This window comes from Molossus molossus, unplaced genomic scaffold (genome assembly GCF_014108415.1).
Source record: "Molossus molossus isolate mMolMol1 unplaced genomic scaffold, mMolMol1.p scaffold_m16_p_8, whole genome shotgun sequence".
NCBI lineage: Eukaryota > Metazoa > Chordata > Mammalia > Chiroptera > Molossidae > Molossus > Molossus molossus.
In genome coordinates, this window is record NW_023425402.1 from 112641548 (window position 1) to 112665894 (window position 24347).

At 59.3% G+C, this 24347-nt stretch overlaps 1 protein-coding gene across 3 annotated transcripts in view; it reads left to right on the plus strand.

Moving 5' to 3' along the window:
- FAM120B (family with sequence similarity 120B) overlaps nucleotides 1-24347 on the plus strand; it is a 45430-nt gene that overhangs the window by 17357 nt on the left and 3726 nt on the right. For 2 of the 3 annotated variants that reach the window (XM_036248960.1, XM_036248962.1), the window contains exons 4-11: nucleotides 2388-2489; nucleotides 2991-3163; nucleotides 7094-7186; nucleotides 13008-13214; nucleotides 14359-14467; nucleotides 18236-18328; nucleotides 22470-22521; nucleotides 23688-23853. In XM_036248960.1, the coding sequence (XP_036104853.1) occupies nucleotides 2388-2489; nucleotides 2991-3163; nucleotides 7094-7186; nucleotides 13008-13214; nucleotides 14359-14467; nucleotides 18236-18328; nucleotides 22470-22521; nucleotides 23688-23838 (980 nt within the window). In that variant the 3' untranslated portion in view covers nucleotides 23839-23853. Of the gene's footprint in view, nucleotides 1-2387; nucleotides 2490-2990; nucleotides 3164-7093; nucleotides 7187-13007; nucleotides 13215-14358; nucleotides 14468-18235; nucleotides 18329-22469; nucleotides 22522-23687; nucleotides 23854-24347 lie in introns of those variants that run through there. The other variant, XM_036248961.1, reaches the window with a different exon arrangement.

Below are 24347 nucleotides of genomic sequence, written 5' to 3' on the forward strand. Positions count from 1 at the left end.
TAAATAAAGTTCTCCAAGTGCCTCTGTTCCCTCCTCCAAAGTGAGTCCCTCCGAGAGCACCCTGCGCTCTCCGTCCTCAGGCCTGCGGTCTGTACCCGCCAGGCTGGGCTGTGGCTGTCCCGCCTCACAGGGCTGCCCCCCAGGGGGCTGGCAGGGGCTGTCCTGCTGCATTCGCTGCAGTGAGGTGACTGGGGGTGTCTGGGTGTCTGCCTTGCGTGCTACCTTTCCAGGACTATTTGCTGTGAGCGAGGTGCCCCTCAGAAAAGGACCAGGCCAGTGGCCGCGTTTCAGACGTGGAAGGAGTGGGCCTTGCAAGCCCCCTGGGTGAGCAGCTGTCTCCAAGCCGAGGCTGCCGGAGCTCAGTGCTTGAAGTGAGGTTCAGGGTCAGGGTTCCTTTGTCTCCAGGACCCAGACTCTGGGTACGAGCCCTCAACATGTGCAGCCGGGCCTGTGAGTCCGAGCCAAGGACTGCAGCCTGGCGGTGCTGCAACTTGAGTCCCGCGCAGGCCGACCTGCTGGGCTCTGCAGGGCTGGCTGGTCGGAGCGGCCTCAGCACTTTTTCGGGAGTAGGTGTATTTGGTGGCGAGATGGCATGTGGCCAGAAGCGAGAGAAACCCTGAGCTCACTCACCCTCGGCCCATTCCCGGCCTCACACCTGTTCTTACCTGATGCTGACTCCGTCTCTGAGTTTCAGTCTCTAACGGTCGTGATTATCTTGGTGTAAACCACTAGGAAACCATCCACATTTTAGGAGGCGGAATAAAGCCTCCTCGACGGCTCCGGGGTTATCTGAGTTCGGGAAGAACCTGGGCGCCTGGTGCCCTGACATTGGGTGGGCCGTCCCGTCCCTGGTTGTCCTGTCCGGTCCCACCCAGTGGGGTAAGGAGGGCTGCTGTCTCGTGGGTGCCCCGCCCTGCAAGTCCAGAGGCAGTGCTGGGGGCCGCGCGGGCCCTTCACCCGTTGAAAGCCCAGATACTGACCCGAAAGTAACTTAAAAAAATTATACAAAAAAAGAAAGGGAAGTTTGTTATTTTAAGGACCAGGAGCACACACAATTGAAGATTAAACAGTGGTGTAAAAACACTGCAGAACCATAAGGACAAACACTCTTTAAAAAGCTGGAGGATGGTCACAAACTTGAAAATCCCACTTGTGCCCCCTCGCTTTCTGCCCACACGCCCCACACATGCCCTCAGACCCAGATCGTGAGAGGAGTCGGCTCGCTGAGCGGTGGTCATGTGACCTAGCAGGTTCCAGGGGAGGGTCAGAGGTGGACATGTGCCCGGCTTTGCTCCCAGGGAAGCATGTCTCACTTACGTGCAGGAGACTGGACAGAGACGCCCTCTGCCCCATGGGTGTGAGGACAGGTCTGGGCCAGGCTTCCATCGCCAGGTGCAGCGCTGGGTGTGCGGGAGCGGAGACCGGCGGCGGGCGTGCCCTCTGTCCTGCCAGCTCAGAGCCAACCAGGCGGAAGTTCCCCTGAGGGCTTGCCAGGCCCTCTTCCTCTCCCCTTCGTCTCGATCTGTGGCACTAGGGCTACTTTCTCCTAATCCAGACAGACCAAATTGTCGCGGACGTTTCTGCTCTAATTTCAACGTGATGACATTAAAACCGCTGAAATGAAGCGGTGCCCAGAGAATGGCCAAAGTGGAGTTTTCTAGGAGCATGAGTTCATTGTTACTTGAAGGAGAGCTTAGGTAACCCTTGTGTCTGGCTCAAGGTTCTGGAAGGAGCCTGGACCTGTAACTGTAGGGGGGTCATCTGGACTAAAGGTGAACACGGTGCATCTGAACGTTTAGGTCGAGGTGAGGATGCTGCATACACCACCCGACTTCCTCTTTTTTTTCTTTATTCCTCACCCGAGGATACTTCTCCTTATCAGACAGAGTGGGAAGGAGGGAGGGAGAGAGAGACAGAGAGAAACAGGGACGCGATAGAGCCACATCGACTGGCTGCCTCCCGCACGGCCCTACCAGGGCGGCGGACGAACCGTGCCCTTGACCGGAATCAAACCCATGACTCATTGGTCTGAGGGCTGATGCTCTAACTGCGGAGCCAAACCGGCCAGGGCCCGACTTACTGTTTTGAATGTTGACAACACTCTAGCCTCTGTGCCCTGCCCTTTGCCCTCTTGTGATGAGGCGGCTTTCTGAGGGTCTGTTAAGCTGCCTGTCCCTGTGGCCCGTGACCCAGAGGTGAGGCTACTGGTGCTGCTGCATCTGCCTGTGGAGCGGGGCGGAGGGTGCCCGGGGAGAGTCTGGGAGCATCGGCCCAGAGTGGATGGCCTGGAGTGGGCCATCTGCCTTGGCCTGGAGTGGGTCCCCAGCGGAGTTGGGCCTGGGGACGAACGGCCTCACCCACCCACTGACCCAGCTGTCCTTTCTCAGATGGCGCCAGCAGCTGCCCCCCCGTCCAGGAGTGGTTTGTGTACTCTGGGAACCCGCTGAGGCACCCGGATCTCGTCAGGCCTCTGCAGGTGAACATCCCAGGTACTGGCAGCACTGTTGAAGCGGGTCCGATTTGTCCCCGGGTGGTGTGAGTGCAGTCACGGGTTCACCGTGGAAACGCCTGTCCCGGGATTGCACACGCACCGGTTCCGTTCCTCCTGGGCCCCAGGGGAGGCCTCCTCTCCCCACAGCAGAGGGGCAGGTGGCCTCGGCCCGGCCAGCCTGCTGCTGGCTCCGCTCCAGCTCTCAGACGGTGAGGTGCCCGGGAGCAGGGGGAACACGCTCCAAGAACATTCTTCGCCGTACCGGGCGCAGCGCAGGCAGGAAAGAGCCTCGCGCCCTTGGGACACAAAGCACAGTGTCTGTGTGTCTGTGTGTGTGTGTGTGGCCTCCAGTCCGTGAGCTCTGCTGAGTGACCTGGTCCCGCTGAAGCCGAAGCCCAGAGGTGTCGAGAGGGGGGAGGCTCGTGCCTTGGTGCTCTTGCTGTCTTTCTGGAAGGAGCGTGTGATGACATACTGCACTTCATGGACTTTTCTCCTGCAGGAGGACCGCCCAGCTTGAAGCTGCTGTGGCTGAGCCAGGAGCCCGGGGCCCAAGCCCAGCGTGTGGACGTGCTCCTTGCCTGCTTCGACCTCTCCTCCTCCAGGGAGGAGCTGCAGGCTGTGGAGAGCCCCTTCCAGGCGCTGTGCTGCCTCCTCATCTACCTGTTTGTGCAGGTAACGGCTCCCCGGACCTCGCGTGGGAGGGGCATTGCTGCAGGAGCAGCTGGGCCTGGGCCGTGGCTGCTGTCCGGTGCCCGGTCCAGCCATCTGTGCGAGGCTCTCGGGCGGTTCTGTTCCACATTTGAGAAGCCGTCTGCTGTCAGACTTGGAGTGTGATGCACGCGGGTGAACAGGCTCGGGAAGCTCTGCTCACGCTTTGTCCTGCTTCCCAACTCTAGGGGAGTAGCAGCCCCCTTCTGTCATGTCCGTGCTGGTGGTGCAGGTGAGGGGTCCACCTCTGCACTCGAGCTGACTGGCTACAGTCTCAGCTCTCCCTCAGCAGGTCCGCGCTGCTGGGCGAGTTACTGCGGCTTTCGGGGTCACACCCCACTGTCACCCCAGCAGAGGTTCACTGGGCACTGGCCGTGTGCTCTGAGCTGAGAGCGAGGTGGTAGCTCCTTCCTGGCTCTTGGAGCAGCCGTGGGGTGGTGGGCGCAGAAAGGGCTCTGGGAGGGCCCGGGGTCTGCCAGCCCATCATCGTCACCGCTCCTGTCTCAGCTGCGGCCCGGGACCCAGGCCACACGCCAGGGGGGAGCCGAGGTCTCTGTGGGTACCCTTCAGCAGGTTGGATGGCTTCTTCTTTCATTTTATGCTACTTAATATATGAAAATTACAAAAGCCAATGAAAAGATTTGCCTTTTTAGTAGTTTTCCACACACGCAAGTCTGGACACCCAATAAAAGAAGAGCTAAAATACTTCGTCCCCAGCCCCACCTCTCTTCCCCAGCTGTCCTACTTAATTTTTTTAAATTACCTTCATTGTCGAGAGTATTACAGATGTCCCCTCTTTTTCCCCATTGACCCCCTCCATCCCCCCTGCTGCACCCCCTCCCAGGCCCTCACCGCACTCGTCTGTGCGGATGTGCGCAGAAGCTCTGGCTGACACCCGGGTTCGCCGGTCTCTTCCTGCTTCCGCGCCTCTGGACCTAGTGGGTCCGCCGCTCACTGTTCATGAGATTCCACGTGAGGGGCCGAGGGGACGGTCTCCGTCCCCCTGCCGTCGCAGCCACAGTGACAGTGTCCGCGCCTCCGCCCCGCGGGCTTTCCCAGAGCCTCCCTGCAGGCCACCTGCGCTCTGTCCACCTGGAGTAGGAGCAGGGGTCCTGGCTCAGCCCCGCACTCGCCTGGCGGAGAGCTGAGCGCTGCACTTCGGGGCCTCCCCCGGTTCCCGTCTCAGGCTGCCTGGCTCTGGGCTCCGCAGCCAGCTGTCCTGCCGCGTTGGAAGAGGGGGGGTGTGCTTCATGGCCGCTGCCCGCCCCAGTGAGCCCCAGTCTGCATCACGGCTGCGGGCAGATGCATCTGTACCAGCCTCAGCCACGTGCAGGTTCAGAGAGAAGGCGAGTTGTTTATACTTACGTGTAAAATATAAACACCTAAGTTCCTTTGGTGTTGCTCACTGCGCACCCTCATGTAGGGTGATGTTCCTTGTGTGCTGGGTGCCAGGCCGCCCATGCTGTGGTGACCTGGCCGCCACGGGGTGGGGCGGGCCCATAGCCAGCAGCTCTTTTCTCTCCCAGAGAAATAGGTGTGTGTTCTTGTCAGTGTCTTGTGTGCCAGTGTGCGCCCTCCCCTGGGTGGGAGCCTTCATGGGTGTGAGCACCCCCCTAGGTGTGCGCCCTCCCGGGTGGGAGCCTTCATGGGTGTGCGCCCTCCCCTGGGTGGGAGCCTTCATGGGTGTGAGCACCCCCCCTGGGTGGGAGCCTTCATGGGTGTGCGCCCTCCCCTGGGTGGGAGCCTTCATGGGTGTGAGCACCCCCCCTGGGTGGGAGCCTTCATGGGTGTGAGCACCCCCCTGGGTGGGAGCCTTCATGGGTGTGAGCACCCCCCTAGGTGTGCACCCTCCCGGATGGGAGCCTTCATGGGTGTGCGCCCTCCCCTGGGTGGGAGCCTTCATGGGTGTGAGCACCCCCCCTGGGTGGGAGCCTTCATGGGTGTGCGCCCTCCCGGGTGGGAGCCTTCATGGGTGTGCGCACCCCCCTAGGTGTGCGCCCTCCCAGGTGGGAGCCTTCATGGGTGTGCGCACCCCCCTAGGTGTGCGCCCTCCCGGGTGGGAGCCTTCATGGGTGTGAGCACCCCCCTAGGTGTGCGCCCTCCCCTGGGTGGGAGCCTTCATGGGTGTGAGCACCCCCCTAGGTGTGCACCCTCCCGGGTGGGAGCCTTCATGGGTGTGAGCACCCCCCTAGGTGTGCGCCCTCCCGGGTGTGAGTCCTCCCCTGGGACATGCACTTTGAATTATTTCCCAGCTGCGGAGATGGGGTTGAATCCTCGCAGTCACTCAGCTGCTCTGCTCACCGTCAGTCACAGGTCCACCTGCTGCAGGGACCATCCGGTGCAGAGCACTGGCTCTCTCCGTGCTGGGCACTTAGACCTGGAGCAAGTCAGGCTCCGAGATTTCCACTTTCACCTTTTGCTACTAATAATTACTTTTTACATAGAAATCTCTTCAGTGAAAGTCAGTGTGAGGCAGACTCGATGCCAGCCTGACCCTACAGGACACACTTGGTGGAACTTTGTAAACTAAGCAAGTGGACACTGTGGCAGTGTCCTTGGGGTAGGATGGCCCTGACCCTTCACAGGTGACCTTCCTCAGGTTAGCAAGGTGAGGAGGTGCACTTGCAGCGAGCACACCTCTGTGTGGCTGTGCTTAACTCAGATGTGTTTGGGTGTAGTTGGGGATAAACATGCATCTGTTCGGGGTGCAAACCTACCCAGAACTAGTCCCAGCTCTCTGAGAAAAGTCAGTGTGCACTAAAATAATCTGCAGTAGAGCAAACACTGTGTAAGATAATGTCCATCGTGTGAACTTCTAAGAAACTGTTACTAAGAACCTGGCCTTTCACCGAGTTGTCAGCAGTCGAGGTGGCCAGACGTTGACGAACTGAAAAGACACGACAGAAGCAGCTGTTCTGCCCCGAGGTCAGTGCTGTAAAGCAGCCTCTGCAGAAGTTGCTGACGGCAGGAAGTCATAGCCCTGCCACAACCTCAGTGTGAACGGACAGATGGGCTCATGGATGTGAACCATGTTCTCTGCTTGGACCTGCTTCTGAGGGGTCTTTTTCCTGGGTCACAAGCCCTGCACATCAGCAATGTTTTGGTTTCCCTGAAATAATCACACTGTTACTTAACAAAGGCAGCAACTGCTTTGGAATAAAAACAGACGAGGAGGGTGCTGGGTCGGCCAGACGTTCAGATCTTGGCGCCAGTCTGCCCGCAGGCCTGGCCGCAGGAAGCACTTCCTGTGAGGAGAAGCTCCTGGGTCCTTCAGCTGGTGGCACACGGTGCAAAGCTGCTGCCCCGCGGGCCTGCGTCCACTGTGCTCGCCTGGCCGCATCGTCCTGGCTCTCGGTCCCTCCTCTCCCACCTGCCTCCCCTCCGCTGTCTCCTCTCTGCCTCTCCTGGCTTCTTTCTCACACTCCTGTTAGACCTTTTCATTCCACAAAGGATTGGTGGGCACTCATATTTTGGGGATCCTGATTTTCTTTAAATTGGGATTTGAGGGCGCAAACTTCCCTTAGGGCTGGTGAGGGTGAGTTCTTACTCCAGCCCTGGTCACCCCGTCAGGCCCGCTGTGTGCTGTCCGCAGACCCTGCACGCCAGCTTGGAATGTGTGCCGGCAGGACCCCTGTATTCTCTGAGATCCGGTCGTAGCTCATGACTCCTCCCAGCATTCCGGAGCTGCTGCCTTGCAGGAGAGTGACCAGACTCTCCCGCCCAGCTTGGCCTGGGCCCCGCGGAGAGCTCACCCCCAGAGCAGTGAGAGAAGAGGCCCTGCTCACACCTGCGTCTCTTCTGCTGCTCGAGACCCGGATGCACCCCGTGCGCCTGTATCTAGTCAGCACAGCCCAGTCTGAGAAGTGCTAATGCTGGGCTCTCCCTTCCCTGCAGGTGGACACGCTGGGCCTCGAGGACCTGCACGCTTTCATCGCTCAGGCCCTGTGCCTCCAAGGAAAGTCAGCTGGGCAGCTCGCAGACTTGCAGGTACTGCAGACTGACCTTCACCGTCCTGAGGACAGCCTGGCCCGGCGGAGGGTCAGCTCGGACGGCCTTTGTCTGTTCTAGTTCTGGTGTGTGTTTTCATTGTGTGTGGTGTGGCTTCACCCCTCAGATAGCTGCACCAGAGCCCTGCCAGGTGGGCAGAGCCGTAGAGGGAGGCGGCACAGATGACAGCCCGCACGTGGCACAGTGCCATCTGGGCTCTGCGCAGCCGCAGCAGAGTGTGGGCAGCAGGCTGCCGGCTCCGAGGGGCTCGTAGCTCCTGCCGCGGGCTCGGGTCCTGCCCCTGGACAGCAACGTTCATTTGATCTTTTGTGACCCTTGCTGGCTTAGGTACGTGTCCTGCCGCCAGAATGCACCCTGTCCTTCCCACGTTGTCGGGGACCTGTCCCCCGAAGGGTGCCGTCGTGGGTCCGCGAGGAGCGTTTGGTGCAGGTCCCTGTTCTGTGCCCTCGTTTTCAGACACGGACAGTCACGTGTGTTTATTCCTTAATTTCACAAAACGGCCCACGCGCGGGAGTCTCCGTGGTTCCTCTGCGTCTGCGGCTGGGGTCTGGTGGTTATTCCCCGTGGGAAAGCCCAGGTCGGGCCAGCCGTGCTGAGCACTTCCGACTGCGCTCTGCAAACTCCTCTGGGCAGCGATTGAGCGCCCAGAGCTCCAGCCTCATTGAACTCGTGTGGCTTGTCTTTCCAGCGGCTACTGACTTTCATCAATAAACAACTTCCGGTGGAATTGCAGAACGTTTGTCTGCTGGGTTTGATTCCAGCCTACTGCTCTTAACCGTCCGGTCAGACGCACAGGCAGGCTGTTTTCTCTTGTGTTAGCAGTTTTTTTTACATTGTTTTTAGTAGACCTGTTTCTGAAAGTGGATTTTTTCTCTTCCTTTGGCAAAACACAACTTTAGAAAGTGCCATGAGTTTATTAGCAGGTCAGTACTAGTTCTGAACCTGGGCAGTAGCTCCAACCACATGCCTTGCCGGCCGGGCCCCTGTCCTACCACCACCCGCCTGGGCCATCAGTGGGTGTGGGCTGCTTGAGCTGTGGGCGGGGACGCGGCGAAGTTCAACAGCCAGCAGAAGTAGAAAGAGCCCAGAGGTTGTGCCGTCTCTTGCTCCATTGTACAGGTAGAAAAACGGGGCCTTGTGGGAGGCAGACAGCTGGAGTTGGGGTCATGCACATGCGCGTAGCTGCTTGGCCTTGAGCAGCTTCTTCGGAGCAGCCGGACATGGCTCTCGTGAGACATGGGGACGCTGGCATGCGAGGCGCCGTGGGGATGTGAGATGCTCCTTGTCCTGCCGACGTGGTCGTCACCAGCCGCCTTGGCCCTGGCAGAGCTGAGGTGGAGCCAGGCTCCCCACATCCACACGGCGTCCTTGCCTCTGCCCTTCTCCGTGAGAGAGACCCTGGAACCAGAGTGACGAGGGCTCGCGACACACACTGAACAGGTTCCGTGAGACTGCGTGAGGTGGCGAGTGTTCTGGTTTTACAGAAGAAAAGCCAGCTCTCTGAACTGTGCACAGAGGTGGTCGCACAGGTGATGAGACGCTGGTCTTGCTGGTTCAGAGCACAGGTGAGCTGAGCGTGTGACATGTGTCACACTCCTCCCCGGTTGTGGTGGTGTGCTCCCAGGTGCTGGTTTTCCTGGACCCTCTGCACCTGTACCTTGTGCTGCCCGTGTGGAAACACACAGGTGAAGATGGGATTTAGGTGTGAATCTGCTTAGTTAGGAGGGAGAGTTGTTCAGACAGTAGACTGGACTGGAAAGGGGATAGGTAGCTCGCCAAATCCCCCTGTTGAAGCAGCCGCAAGTGGGAGGGTGGGTTCTTGGGTGCATCTGTCTGTGCGTCTTGGGCAGGTCTGCCTGGGGTAGGGGCACCGTCACCTGCACATGTCCGTTGTGGTCCTTCCTAGTCCTGTCCTGGTCCAGCACCCCATCTGTGGAGCAGCTCCTGACGGGCACTGCACCTTGTCTGGGGACCTAATGGCTGGAAGTAGCTCCCTGCTCACCCACAGTGCTCGTGGGACTGTGTGTGCCCAGCGTGTTCTGTGGGGTCCTCTGCAAAGCTGCTGTGTTGGGGCTGCCGACCTGCTGTCCCCAAGCCATACAGACAGCGTCTGCGCCTGCTCCAGAGTGTGATTGGCGTCAGCTCTTGCTCTCTCTCTGGGGAAAGAGCCAAAGGAACTGCTGTAGCTTCTTTGTTTATTGGGTTATCTCTGCAGCATCCAGTTCCTGAAACTGGCAAAACCATCATCCTCACCACTAGCTTTGACTCCAGCCTCTTTCCAGATGGACGGTTCCCACTGTTGGAACCTTCTGGACTCATCTCTTCCGCTCTGAGGGTTCAGGGAGCACTGTCTGAACCGCCCTTCACTGGAGAGTTCTTGGCCACTTTTGATTGGGGACTTAAAGGGAAAAGAAAAGAAATAGGAGTCAACAGAAGGGGCAGTTCTGCTGTGAAATTCAAGCCACAGCATGTTGAGCTGTCGGAAGGTGTGCTGGGTGCATGGCCATGGGGTGCGTGGCCGTGGCCGTGGGCACGGTGCTGGCAGAGGGCGTGCATCAGCCTGCACAGCAGGGCTCTGCAGTAGAGACAGCGCCGTCTGGCTGGTGGCAAACGAGGGTGCTCGAAGGGGCAAGCTGTGTGCACACCTTCTGCTAAACTGCAGAGCATGAGGATCAGTATTAATCATTGCAGCAGCAGTTCCTGTTAAAATACTGTGTAGTGGCCTCCAGCAAGGCCCTCAACCTCCCTTTGACCTTCTAGTGACCTCTTTTCATGACTGTCGTTCACTCCAGCTGGACGTTTGTCACATATGAGCTTCTATTCTTTTTTTTTTTATCCTCACCTGAGGACATTGTTCCATTTTTTGTACAGATAGAGTGGGAGGGAGAGAGAGGAAGAGAGAGAGAGAGAGAGAAACATCGACGTGAAAGGGACACATCGAGTGGCTGCCACCCACACGACCAACCAGGGCCGGGGACAAACTGCAACCGAAGTACATGCCCTTAGCGGGAACCGAACCCGGGTCTCTCCGGACCGCAGGGCAATGCTCTAACCGCTGAGCCAAACCGGCCAGGGCTGAGCTTCTATTCTACATCTTTTTTTTTTTTTAAACCTCACCCAAGGACATTTTTTTTTTTTTTTGCATTTATCTTCAGATAGAGCGGGAGGGAGAGAGAGAGAAACATCCATGTGAGAGAGACACATTGAGTGGCTGCCACCCACACGACCCCAACCAGGGCTGGGGACAAACTGCAACTGAGGTACGTGCCCTTAGTGGGAACCGAACCTGGGACTCTTCGGTCCGCAGGCTGACGCTTTAACCACTGAGCCAAACTGACCAGGGCTCTGCATCTTTCTAGGTAAAACTTACTGGGGTGACATTGGTCAGGACCATTACACAGGTTCAGTGGCAGGTTCAGTGAGTGACGCAGGCTCAGTGACACAGGTTCAGTGACAAGTTCAGTGACTCAGGTTCAGTGACTCAGGTTCAGTGACACAGGTTGTGACAGGTTCAGTGACAGGATCAGTGACAGGCTCAGTGACACAGGTTCAGTGACTCAGGTTCAGGAGCACAGACGCATGCTGGTGCCACACCCTGAGACAGTCACACAGGAAGACAGTAACATGTCCTTATTGAGAAGAAACCCATGAGGACGTGAAATCAACATGTGTCCTTACAGACATCCTTCTGCATAGAACGCACGCAGGTGTGCGCAGGTCTGTGCATGGAACCGATGTCACTCTTCTGGTTTTGAAACTGTAGCAGGTAAGATGTTAGGATTGAGGGAATCTGTTATTTTGTAACTTCCTGTGTATCATTTCAAAATAAATAAAAAGTTAAAAAAACTCACCATAGCTGCCTACCACACCCCTGAGACTGAAGGACCCAAGATACACCCCAGCCTGACGAGACCTGGGACTCGGACGTGGGCTTTCCGTAGGAGCCTTGCTGGAGGGAAGGGACGTGGAATGGGGTCAGCCCACTAGGGTTGTGTCTTAATGCTACAATTCTCCTATTTTTGGTTCAAAACCTGCCTTCTTTTCAGCTGTTAAACAGCTTTCGGCCCCCAGCCGGTGTGGCTTAGTGGGTTGGGCCATGTGCACCATGAGGTCGCCAGTTCGATTTCCGGTCAGGGCACAGGCCTGGGTTGGCGGCTTGGTCCCCAGTGGGGCGTGTGCAGGAGGCAGCTGGTGGATGTTTCCCTCTCACATCAGTGTTTCTCTCTTCCCCCCTCCTCACTCTAAAACTCAATGAAAATATTTTTTCAAGGAAAGAATGAGTTTTCAGGACAATTTGGGAAGCAGTGCACACGTGTCTTCGCTCAGCCTCAGACGCACTCAGCAATCCCAGTTCACAACGAGCTCCCCAAGGGGTCAGTGTTTCTGTCTCATAAGCAAGGCGACGCTTCACTTGTGAAGGGAGCCCCGTCCCATCTCTGGATTGGCTTCGGGTTTGCGAGCTGCTAGCAGTGCAGGGACATTCCCAGTGGCTGCTGGTGAACCGGAGCCTCAGACCAGCTGGAGCAGGCCACCTCGGGATGGCCCTCGGGATGGGCTCGTGGGGGCCTGCCGGGTGCCAGTGACTAGTGTGGCCCGAGTGGCCAGGAGGGCACTGGTAGTGGCCCAGCAGGATCCCCTCCCCACTGTGGCTGGTTAGGCAGCTGCTTCATCTCGGGACAACAAGAATGTTCCACATCAGGTGGATTTGACCAAAAAAGAGATGCTTCATACTGGAATGAGTCTCTTAATTGGTAGAAAATTATCAACCCTATGAGGTAATAAGCCATTTTATTCGTGAATGGTGTTTGTTTAAAGTGATGTTTTTAATCATTACCACTCAGAACAGCTGTCGTCTCCTCCAGCGTGGGAAGCCTACAAGGGTGCTTCTCGGCTTCTTTTATTTTATTTGCTTATTTTTTTATCCTCACCCGAGGACATTTTTCCATTTTTGTTCAGGTAGAGTGGGAGGGAGAGAGAGGAACAGAGGGGGAGAGAGAGAGAGAAACATCGATGTGAAAGGGACACATCGAGTGGCTGCCACCCGCACGACCGACCAGGGCCGGGGACAAACTGCAACAGAGGTACATGCCCTTAGCGGGGACCGATCCGGGTCTCTCTGGACCCCAGGCCGACGCTCTAACCACTGAGCCAAACCGGCCAGGGCAGCTTCTCGGCTTCTTTTAAAGAAGTTTCCGGAGCAGAGTGCACCCCAGAGACTGCTGAGGGCTCCACTCTGGGGGGGGGCGTGCACCCCAGAGACTGCTGAGGGCTCCACTCTGGGGGGGGCGTGCACCCCAGAGACTGCTGAGGGCTCCACTCTGCATGGGGGGTGCACCCCAGAGACTGCCAAGGGCTCCACTCTGGGGGGCATGGGCGTGCACCCCAGAGACTGCCAAGGGCTCCACTCTACGTGGGGGGTGCACCCCAGAGACTGCTAAGGGCTCCACTCTGGGGGGCGTGGGCGTGCACCCCAGAGACTGCTAAGGGCTCCACTCTGTGTGTGGGGGGGCACGGCGTGCACCCCAGAGACTGCCGAGGGCTCCACTCTGTGGGGGGGGGCTGCTCTGGTCTGCAGCTTGCAGGGTGTCTGAGCAGAGCAGCCTGGGCTAGAGGTCCGGTGTGTGACGGTGGGTGAGGAGACTCCCTCAGGTCACCTGCCTCCACACCTTATCCCTAGAGCCGCCACAGTTGTGTTGCGAGTGTCTGTCCTGAGTGGAGTCAGCCGGCCCGGAGGCGCAGGGTTTCTGTCCCCCACAGTGTGGGCTGCTCTTGACCATCTCTCTTTGTCCGGCCTCCACAGCTCGATCACATCGACCCCAGAGCCGTGCAGCTGGGCTCCCTCCTGGTCCGAGGCCTGACCATGCTGGTGCTGGTCAACAGCGCGTGCGGCTTCCCCTGGAGGACCAGTGACTTCATGCCCTGGAACGTCTTTGACGGGAAGCTGTTCCACGAGAAGTACCTGCAGTCTGAGAGGGGGCTCAGCGCCGAGGCTCTGGTGGAGCAGAACGTGAGTGCCCAGCCGTTCACCCGCGGGCAGGGAGTGGGTTTGCACCAGGGGCCGCGAACACTCAGGCCGAGCACTGGTCCCTCATGGCACTTCTCAGAGGACAGGCGTGTTCCAGAAGCGCCGTTGGGCCTGCTGCTGGAGCCACTGGCTCGGGGCCTAAGTCTGCAGGGCCAGCGTATCTTCCAGCTTCCGCCAAACCCTCCCCAGGCCCCGGACCCGACATCTGCAGTGGGCCAGCCAGCAGCGTCCTGCCAGCCCCAGCTGGCCTGGTTCTCAGGTGCCGCCCCCCCCCCCCCCCCCACCGTGAGGACGTGCAGACGCAGCTCGGCTGGCATCAGGTGTCAGGATGACTCCACAGGGTGGGGACGTCCGTTACTTGAAAATAGTTCTGAGGCTGCAGTTCAGTCGGGGACATTGGCTGTTGTCCGGCTTCACGAGTGCAGCTGCTACGCGATTCTTGGGAGATTTCCAGGCGAGGACTCGGCCCAGCTCCCTGGGGTCTGCTGTCCATGAGCACGTGCAGAGGCCCTGGCCTAGTGGGTGTGCCCTGAGCTCCCGCGTCAGAGGGCATCCGGTGCTTGTCGCAGAGTCAGTTCCCACGTGCACCGGGCGTCGCGGAAATTTGCACTCAGGACTCAGGAGCTGCCAGAGTCCCGTGCAGAGCCCGTGAGCAGGACAGGCGGGAACGGGCTGCTCCATCTGCCCTGGTTTCCAGGAGAGGGCGAGAGGCAGACGCTGTGGGTCATGGGTCGCGGATCCCTTTCTCTCCCTAGTGTCTTGACTACGTCCAGAGCCGACTGTGAGTGACTGTGAGCTCACCTGGTGGAACAGGCAGGCAGGATGGGCTGCTTGGTCAGGCAGAGCGGGGAGCCCGAGTGTCCACCCTGCCTGCTGCTCACACATGTGAAGTTACAGCGTGCTCACCGGCAGTTCCAGGCTCTGTGCAGTGACCCCGGTGTCACCGCCCAGCATGGAGGGTTTAGAAGTGACAGTGTGACCTGCAGAAGACACAGCTGCTAGTGTTACTGTCCGGGACTCGGGGAGCCAGTCAGGTGACGGCTGACGGCCGCCCTCCAGAGCCCGAGGGGACTGTCCCCGTCGCCTCTCCAGGTGCCTGCCGTGTCTGATCCTGGTCTGTTTGCAGAGGTCGTGGCTCACCAGGTTCCACCAGCTGAAGTCCGTCGTGTGCAAGGCCTGCCTGCGGGAGGACAGGCGTGTGGTCAGCAGGCGGCTGCGGCAGCCGCACCACTCAGGTAGGTGTGGGGCTCGGGCAGGCTGGAGAACAAAGTGGAAGCGATTGGTTGCCACCTGGCTGCTCAGATGTGGGCTCCAGCAGGAGAGACACTCGAGGGCTCCGCAGTGGTTGCTCATCAGGAGCTACTCTGGGCGCAGGGCCACTTCCCGGGGCCCCGCACACAGGCCCTGTGGGCTGATGTTTGTGGTGGACGTGGTTTGTCGTTTCTCACGATGAACATGTGTTAACAACCGGGAACACAGAGAGTAATTAAACAGGAAATGTAAATGCCTTTCGTTCTGCAACCTAAAGATGACTGGGCGGGTACGCACTCTGCAGTGCCTGTGTCCACTGTCCCAGGTAGCGCTGAGCTCAGCGTGAGCCGTGAGCACGGTCAGGACACAGAGCAGCCGAAACACTGCCCCGCCCCCCCCCCCCCCCCCCCCGGCCCTTGTTCACTTCAAGGTCCCCACCTTGAGCTCTGAGGTTGCTCTCTTTTTCTCGTTATACATACTGCTTTTATGTATGTCATTTCTTCAGATTAGAGTACAGTAGTTCACAGAATCATAGATCGAAATGTAACCGGATCTGGATACATGTTACCAGTTTGTTTTCTAAACAGCTTGAATCACGTGACACCTGCACCAGCAGGGCTGGAGAGCCCTGTCTCAGGCACCTCCCCAGCCCTGGCTGACTGACTGGCCGTGGGTGGCAGGGTGTGCGCCGTATCTGGGGCTCCTGGTCCACCAGTGACAGTGGCACCTTGCTCACCGCTGACTCTGTCAGCGAGATGCTTTCGTTATTTCATGGCCTCATTTGGTTGGAATCCACACCTGTGACTATGGCAGCCCCTTTTGCTTTCTTGGTGGTTAAGAGAGTTCACCCCGCCTCCTCCCCACTGGGCTGTCCCCAGCTCTGCCTGGTGTCCGTCTTGCACATGTTACTCCACCTTCATGTTATGAGGTCAGGTCCTGCCAGGTGCCCATGTGGATCTGACTGCAGGGCAGCACCTGGGGCGAGGACAGGGCCAGGCTCCCTCCTCACCCTGCCCTGAGCGCTGGGACCTCCCTCCTGCGGCAGGCAGACTGTGAGACCCAAGCACAGCTTCACTCGGCACAGGGCAGCAGGGCTCCACCCCCAGTGAGGTGGCCGGGAACTTGCAGTTGGTGGGCGCAAGCTGTCCCTTGGAGCCCACACCTGAGCCTCCCGCTGCGTTCCGGCGACTCGAGGACGGTGCGTGGTAGTTGGTTCAGACGGCCTGTGGCTTCCTGCTGCAGCTCAGTCGCTTCCAGTCCTCACAGGAAGTCTGACTCGATCACTTCCTAACGAATGCGCGTACCCAGGGGCAGGCTGGGTGTTCTGTCGTGTTCTCCACGTTACTCAGCAGAACCAGACACACGAGTCCCTTTAGAACCTGTGGACACTGGGCCTTTTGTCCTCAGTCATTAGCCTCTGCACAGACCCAGTTCGAGGTCCTGTGTGTGCTCCCGTCACTTTGCAGGAGGAAGCACAGGCCCCTTGTGACTCCCGTCCCCAGCAGGTCTGGAGGGAGCCCTCGGGTCTCTGCTCTCCACAGCCACCCTGCGCCCACGTCTCCACACGGCAGTCTGGACGACCCTCCTGGGCACAGGGCTGCACAGCTGCCCACTCCCACGGCCTGCCTGCCCCAGCTGCCCCTGAGCCGGGGACCAGGTGCTGTGCCCCTGGGGACTTGCTGCTCACCTCTGTCCTGAGTCTCTGAGCTCACCCGCTCGGGCTTGGATGCCGAGGTCCCGTCGGGCAGGGAGCTGGGCGATGAGTTTCAGTGGGTCCAGGTGCAGTAGGAGCTTCACTGGACTCCAGACAGCTAGTGTGGAGGGACTGGTGGGTCACCACACTTGACCGTGGAGATTTCAGTGGAGAAAGTGGCACTTGAGTGAAGCCTTGGGGCTCAGTGTAATTTGAGTGTGTGGTGGATGAAGGGACATTGCAAAGGAAGAAAGAGCTTAAGCTGCAGCAGAAAAGTCTACTTTCTGAAAAGCTGTGGTCAGATTTGTGTGAATCTAATGGGAACAGGAGGAAAAGCTGGGGGGTAAGTAGGAACAAGACTGGGAGACTAGTCAGTGTTGATATGATTACCCACAGCAAGGTGGGGGGCCGTGGAGGGTTTTTGAAGGGACAAGATCAGAGCCCTGCTTTCAGGGAGCAGCTCTGCTGACTGCAGGGACACCGGGCTTGAGGGGGGGCGGGAGGCTCCCTCTGCTGACTGCAGGGACACTGGGCTTGAGATGGGGGGGGCTCCCTCTGCTGACTGCAGGGACACTGGGCTTGAGATGGGGGGGGCTCCCTCTGCTGACTGCAGGGACACTGGGCTTGAGATGGGGGTGGGGGGCTCCCTCTGCTGACTGCAGGGACACTGGTCTTGAGATGGGGGGGGCTCCCTCTGCTGACTGCAGGGACACCGGGCCTGAGATGGGGGTGGGGGGGGGCTCCCTCTGCTGACTGCAGGGATGCTGGGCCCAAGGTGGGGGACGGGGCTCGCCCAGGGGAGGAAGGAGGGTTGTGTGGTCAGTCCTGGTGGCAGTGCAGGGGGAGCCAGGAGTCACACATCTGCATACTTCACATGTACCTGTGCGTACTGCCCACACACACTGCACACGTGTGTCCACACTGCACGCGTATATGTTCACACTGCACACATGTATATATTTATACTTTCACACTGCACACCTGCACATATGTATATATTTATACCTGTACACGTGTGTATATCCACACTGTACACCTATATTCACACTGCACACCTGTGTGTTCACACTGCACATTGTGTATTCACACTGCACACCTGTATCTGTTCACACTGCATACCTGTATGTTTACACTGCACATATATATTCGCACTTCACACGTGTATATGCTCACCCTGCACACGTGTATGTGTTCGCACTGCACACGTGTTCACAGTGCACACGTGTATATGTTCACACTGTGTGTTTACAATGCACACCTGTATGTGTTCACCCTGCACGTGTGTATGTTCACGCTGCACACATATGTGTTCACGCTGCACACCTGTATGTGTTCACGCTGCACACCTGTATGTATTGACACTGCACACCTGTATTTGTTCACGCTGCACACCTGCACCTGCACACACCAGGCCTCACCGTCTCATGGGAGTGGAGCCCATGTGCCAGAGCATGCTCTGTGCATTGCAGGCTCCCGCTGCGGCCGGGCAGGAGTGTGCGCCCGAGGCAGGACCTCCCTCTGTGTGGAGCCCGCTCACTGTACCGGGCACTTCCTTTCTCTGTGGGTCACCATGAAGCATCAAGGTGGTTTTTAAAGTGCATGCAAGTGAGACCTAGTCGGACCTTCTGTGTTAAACCCTAATCCTCACCCGTGGTGGAGGTGGCAGGGCCAGGAGCTGAGAGGGAGTTTGTAGTGAGAACGCATGTGTGCAGTCAGCTGGTGGAGGTGGGTCTGGCACACGAAGTCCCTGCACACTGGTGGCAGGTGTGCTGGTCAGGAAGCTGGCCCCAGGGAGGCAGAGTCCATCAGACTGACCGTGGAGGGCCCTGCCTGGACGGGGACCTCACAGAACACCCGTGTCCTCAGGCTGCTTCCCGCCACCGAGGCAAGGCCCCCCACCACCACCACCCGCCACCGGCACTGGGCCCTGTGTCTGCATTTTCATGGCTCCCCTTTGATGTTGGAGACACCAGATGTCTGAAAACTGCCGACCCTTGCTGCAGGCTCACACGTGCCATGCCGTGGTGTAGTTTGCTAACATGCCGATGTGTCCCCGCAGGGCGGTGGGGAAGACAGGGATCCGGCTCCCACAGGACCAGCTCCGGGCACAGTCGCTCAGGCCCAGGACAGCACTGGAGAGACCAGGGCCCAGGTAAGAGGGCGCTGCCCACGTGGTCTCGGTCAGCATGGATATTCTTGGGGCGGCTCTCTTGCTTTAGAAGAGGTTGTGATTTCCCAGGGAGTGGACAGGACGCAGTGATGTCTCTGAGTTCGTTGCTGGTTCATCTCTCCTCCTGCTCACTGTTTTCTGTCAGTCATTCATCTGTTCAAGGCCCAGCTTCTACAACCACTCAAAGGGAGGCGCTCGTTAAGGTCACACACGTCCTTCTAACGGAACAGGCTCAAGCAGTGTGCTGTCCAGCGAGAGTGGCGTGTTGATGGCTTCATGACTGGCTGTGCCCACAGAGCCCCCCAGGACCCGGGAGGGACAGGAGCCATGCCCTCAGCCCCGTGCACAGGAGACCTCGTCCGTGGTTAGATTCAGACTCCTTGGTTTCAAGGGCCAAACTAGACTTTTGACCCAAGACTTACTACTTTATCCTTTCAGATACAAAACACCTGTAATATAATGTGATTTATTATTTCTCACCCTTGCCCCCCAAATGTGCAGAGGCCTCACAAATGAGACACGACCCCTGAGCCGTCCCTGCCATGAGGGGCCCACTCCGCATACCTGTTTGCCATGTGCAGGTCACGTGTCGTCGTGAGCCCGGATGCGCCAGCCCCCCAGGGCTCGGCCGTGTGGGCCCTGCAGCCATGGACACTCGGCATCGGATGGGCCCCTGCAGCTGGGCGGTGGAGCTGCCTGGGGACAGTGCTGAATTTCTAGCTCTAAGGTGACAGGCCTTCCCCGGTGCACAGGGTGCAGGTGCTTCTGAGAGAAAGGACCTGGACCAGCGCCCGTGGCCAGCCAGGGGGAGCTCGTGTCCTCCCTTCTCCGCTGTTTTAAGCCCAGGTCCCGAGAAGGTTCCCTGACCGGGTGTGCCAGCTGGGGACAGAGGAGGGGTCTCCCCCAGTGACGCCGTGTCGGCATCAGGCGCGGCACGAGCAGCCACGCTGGGGGCAGGTGTGTCCTCAGTTGGCGCTCAGAGCGTGCCTTTGGTGGGGCTGTGCTGGGGTGGTCTACCCGGTGCCAGACCCGTCGGAGTAGACGTGTGTGGACCTAGGAGCAGAGCTCGGCCTGTTTTCTCTGTTTGAGCCCAGGACCTCGCACACCTCATCACCTTGCAGTCAAGGGGTCAGGCGGCCCAGGCCCTGGCCCTATGGCTGAGGCTCAGAATGCACCTGCTTTCCCCGGACAGCAGAGCCCGAGTGCTGGAAACCCAGTGGCCGCCCCGCGGGCAGCCTGGTGTGCAGGCTGTGTCCTTCCCTCCAGAACTCACGTGTGTGTCCTCTGAGGGACCTCTTCCGCTAGGTGTCCCCACGTGGCCAGTGTGGCAGGCAATGGTGAGCTTGGCTTGAGCTCATTCGTTTTCCTCCCCGCTGGGTCTTAGGAAGTCAGGGAAGACCGATAGCGGCAAGTTCGGGTGGTGAGGGCTGCAGGTGGGGGCCGGGCATGGGCTGGAGAGGCCGTGAGTTCGGTGTGGCCGACACCCTCTGGGCACAGGCCTGTGGTGAAGCCCACGGGTCTCCCTTGACTTTGCCAGCCCCGCAGTGGGCGTCCAGCCTCGGGGGCTGTTCTGTGATTCACTCTTTCATGATGGAGAAGAATGAGAACAGCCCTAGCCGCTTTGGCTCAGAAGTCAGAACGTTAGCCCGCAGACCAGGAGTTGCAGGTTTGGTTCCGGTCAAGGGCACGTAGCTTGGTTTCAGTTTGGTCTCCGGCCCTGGTTGGGTCGTGCGGGAGGGCACCAGTCACTGTCTCTCACATCACGTTTATCTCTATCCCTTTCTCTCCTCCTCCCACCCTATATCTGAAGATAAATAGGAAAATATCCTCAGGTAGGGATTAAAAGAATAAATGTGTACATAACAAAGCAGACAGCTAGAGCCTGACTGTGTGGCCTGTCACCCTGACCATCAGCTGCACCCCGCAGAGGCCATCCTGTGAACACCAGGGGGACGCTGTGAGTGTGGGCTGTCTCGTGGGACAGAGATGGCAGGCGGGCTCACATGGGAGGAGGGCACCTCTTCTTGTAAACAAAGAGGCTTCTTCGAGATCTGTGTCTGGAAAGTTCTGGTTCTCATGTCGATGAAAAGTGGACGAGCAGCCCGGCCGGTGTGGCTCAGTGGACTGAGCGTCGCCCATGAGAGGTCCCGGTTGGGCGCATGCCTGGGCTGCGGGCTCGATCCCCGGTGCAGGGCGTGCGGGAGGCAGCCGATCCGTGTTTCTCTCTCACATCGATGTTTCTAGGTTTTTCTCCCTTCCTTTCTCTCTAAAAAAGCAATAAAAACACACTTCAGAAAGGCAGACGAGCAGACATTCAGCCCAGTTCCTGCCAGGGAAGCTTGTTGCCGCTGTGGTGCGGCGCCTGCGGGTCCCTCCCTGACAGGCGGCTTCAGACACCCAGATGCCACGGGCCCTTGTTCCCACGCACTGCTCCGTGGGTCTCTCCTCGGGTGAGGAGGTCGGGCTGAGACCGTGGGTGGAGGTGGGAGGAGAGCTGAGCTGTGAGCCAGTCGGAGGAGCAGCAGCGCCCTGGGGACTGAGGAGGACTGGGGGGACCTGAGGGGCCGGGCGGGCGGGGGCCGGCCCTCTGCTCTGGCGGCTGGGCTGAGGGGACCAGTCAGTCTGTGGCAGGACCATCTTCTCTGACCTCTGCCCCCGGAGCTGGTGCGAGCTCCCTGTGGGAGGGGCTGTGGTGGAGGGAGGGGCCGCCCTGGTGCCAGCGAGCTGTCTGCTGCGCCCTGTCCCCGACCCAGTGCGTCTCGGCACAGCGGTGTGCACAGCCAGGGCCTGGTGGACGCCGGCTCTCCATCCTGACCTGGTGACGGTCCCCCTCCAGCTCTGGCCCCTGCCACACCGCCCCAACGCCCGTGTGCAGCGCCAGGGCCCTCCAGACTGTGTGCACGTCAGGACCTGGGCACACACCCCTGGAAGCAAGGAGCCAGTGGCTCCAGGGAATCAGGGTGGAGACTGTCCCGTGTCCTTCACGGGTCGTGTCGGGGCCAGAACGCTGGCGGGGGCGACCTCGGTGACAGTGGAGCTGAGGATCTGCGCGTGGAGGGAGTGTCTGGGCGGTGAGTGCGGGTGCGGGCTTGCCCCGGTGACCCCGCAAGGGCGGGCTGCTGTGTGCGCCCACCCCCTCTGCAGAAGTGCTCGCTGGGTTGAGCACGTGTTTCCCAAGCACACAGTCGTGTGTTGTGACTGGAACACGTTTTTTCAGGTCAGGTAACCCACCCTGTTACTTTTAATTGCCACGATTGGATTATGTCCTCTTGGCTTGGCCAGCACATTTTTTCCTGGGTTTGTCTCCCTTTGGCGACAAAGTTGGGAAGTCCCGGGGTGGGGGTGAGGACCTGCAGTGGGGAGACCTCTGCTCCGGCTCTTCCTTCCTGGGAAGCACTTTGCTGGACCTGGGCGGGGAGCAGGGAGCTGGGGCATCAAAGCTGCAGGCGTCCTTGGTGGCGGGAAATGAGGTGTGAAATTCCACAGTCAGTAGCTACCAACTGGCCTGTGATTTCTCCAGATTCTCACTTCCCTGGGGTGATTCTGTGGGAGGCTGGCCGGTTGTAAGCGCCTCTGATCACCTGTAATAACAAGGGTGGGGCCAGGGTCCTGGGAGCCTCACACTCGGGAGAGGTGTGAGCATCAAAGACCCCACTGCCCCCCGGAGGGCGGGTGTCATCCCGGCAGAAGCTGACAGATTTAGTGGGAAAAGTATGATCTGTCGAAGGAATCACCTCTTTCACGTGTCGGGTGGCCCTGTCTGGGGGAAGGCACCAGGCCCGGACAGGAGCCCCGGTTCAGCTGCAGAGAGGGCCCCGCGGTGCCTCTTCAGTACTTGGCAGCATGTCCCTGTGGGCTGTCCGCCCGGGACGCTCCCTCCCAGGCTCCCTTGGCAGCATGGCTGCCGGGCAGGCAGACACGGCCCCTCCTGCTCCCTGTGCTGCCCGAGGAATCGCTTCCTGCTGCTGCACTGTTGAGGGCGGAAGTCCAGGGCCAGGGCCACGCGGGAGCAGCGCCGCAGGCAGCTCGGCAGGTGGTCTGGTGCGGGCTGAGGGGTGCGCAGTTTCTCCTGTGTGGGCTCAGGCTCATTCTCAGTGGTGGCTCTGCTTCTCGTTTGGTACAGGAAACAGACAGCACGAGTCCGACCCGTGGAGGAGACACGCGTCGTCCTCTGGGTGAGTCACCGCTTACACGTCGGGGAGTCTGCTTCCCCAGAGGCGAAGGGAAACATGTCTTTATAACAAGACGTCCATGTCAAGGGCCAGATGTTAGGTCCTGCCGGCCTGCACCTAAATTAGCTTGGTTTTAAGGAAAGTGTTTTCTCCAGAAAAAGTGTGGGGAGAGCAGATGACGAGTCAGGACTTGAAACCGTGTCACCCTCCTTCGGCCATCAGACCACACGCCGCCCTGCAGGCCTTGCTGTCAGTCAAGAGAACATCCTTCTCACGCCCAGCTTGAAGGGGTGGCGCTGGCACAGTCCTGAGCATCTCCCCCGGGTCCTGTGCACCCTCAGTTCCCAGCTCAGTCATGTCTCCAGCTCGAGCGTCTGTCCTCAGAAGTGTTTGTGCAGAAGCAGCAGCAGCCTCTCCCTCCCTTACCGGGGAGAGTTAGGTGGGAGTCGGGGAGGTTCTGCCTTGGGTCACGCCCAGGGTGGCCCCTGGGTCCCTGTCACTGTTTGCCGGGTCCAGCCCCGTCTGTGCTGCAGCTCAGGCCTGGGGCCCCAGCCCGGCACCAGGCACAGGCAGGAAGCCTTGAAGGGAGAGAAGCAGAGTCGGGTCAGCCTGACCTGTGTCCCGAGCAGTGCGTCTGCAGCTTCAGACACAGCGATGTGAGTCCTGAGCAGCCCTCTGTGTGGAGGGACCTCCACAGCCCAAGAGCTGATGTTCGCCCAGCAGCCTCCGGAGGGCTGGTGGTCAGAGTGAGGTCAGGCGCCTCACGGCAGCCGGGCTTCTCCGGGTCCTCCTTCCAACAGAGCACCCTCTGCAGAGTCGGCGCCCAGCTGGTGCACTTTGGGGTGCCCCTGCCCTGCCGCACGGGGCTGCACAGCTCCAGGCTCTTTCTGTCCTGAGCCCTGTCTGGCTGCTGCCGGGACAGGTGCAGACTGCAGGTGGCTCACTGTGGTGTTTCTCCGTGTGAGACGGCCCACGGCCTCCTGCGGGTCCCTGGTCGTGCGTGTCTGGGGGACCACAGCCTCATTCCCAGCTCTGGAAACGGGCCTTTCAGTCCCTCTCAGGAACGTGTTCCGTCCGAGTCCTGACATTCTGTCCCTTCAGTTCTGCTCATTGAGACCACGGCTGCTCCGGACAGTTTCCAGTGTTGAAGTGATGTTCTTGTCCCGTAGGCTGTGTGTGACCCCGGGACAGTCGTTTTCCTCATGGCTTTCAGCTGCGGGTTGTAGTACGACCCTCTCCAGTTACCAGCTCAGCTGTGCCTCTGAGGGGGTGAAAGCCAACGCCGCCTCCCAAGTCCTGTCTGCAGTCAGCCCTCCGTGAAGTCCCATGGACCAGTCTTACAGTGAAAGTACGACAGTGTGCTTGTTGCTCAGAATTAGATACGACTTCACATTTCTCTGATCGTTTAGAGCCCATGTCACCACCCAGGACGCCGGGTCTCTGAGGAGGAGTTGAGTTCGTCACCTGCTGACTCCACCTGTGCCGAGACGCCGCGCGTGTCCCGCCGCGTGGCCGCAGGGTCGGCCCTGGGCCCTGGGCCCTGGCCCGAGCTGTGCTGCTCCCTGGGTGTGCCCATGTTTTCTGGGGGTTCCTGCGCGTGTTTGTCGGGGGTATTGGCCTGTGATGTCCTTTTCACCGTGACCTTGTCTGGTCCGGGGGCCACTGGCCTCGGAAAAGGGTTGGAGAAGGTAGAACTCACCACTGAAGCCGTCTGGGCCTGGACTTGTGTTTCCGGAGGTTCTGACGACTTCAGTCTCCTTTCTCACTGATTCGCCTGTTTGGAATTTCTGTCCCGTCGTGAGTCCTGGCAGGTTCGTGTTTCAAGGAGT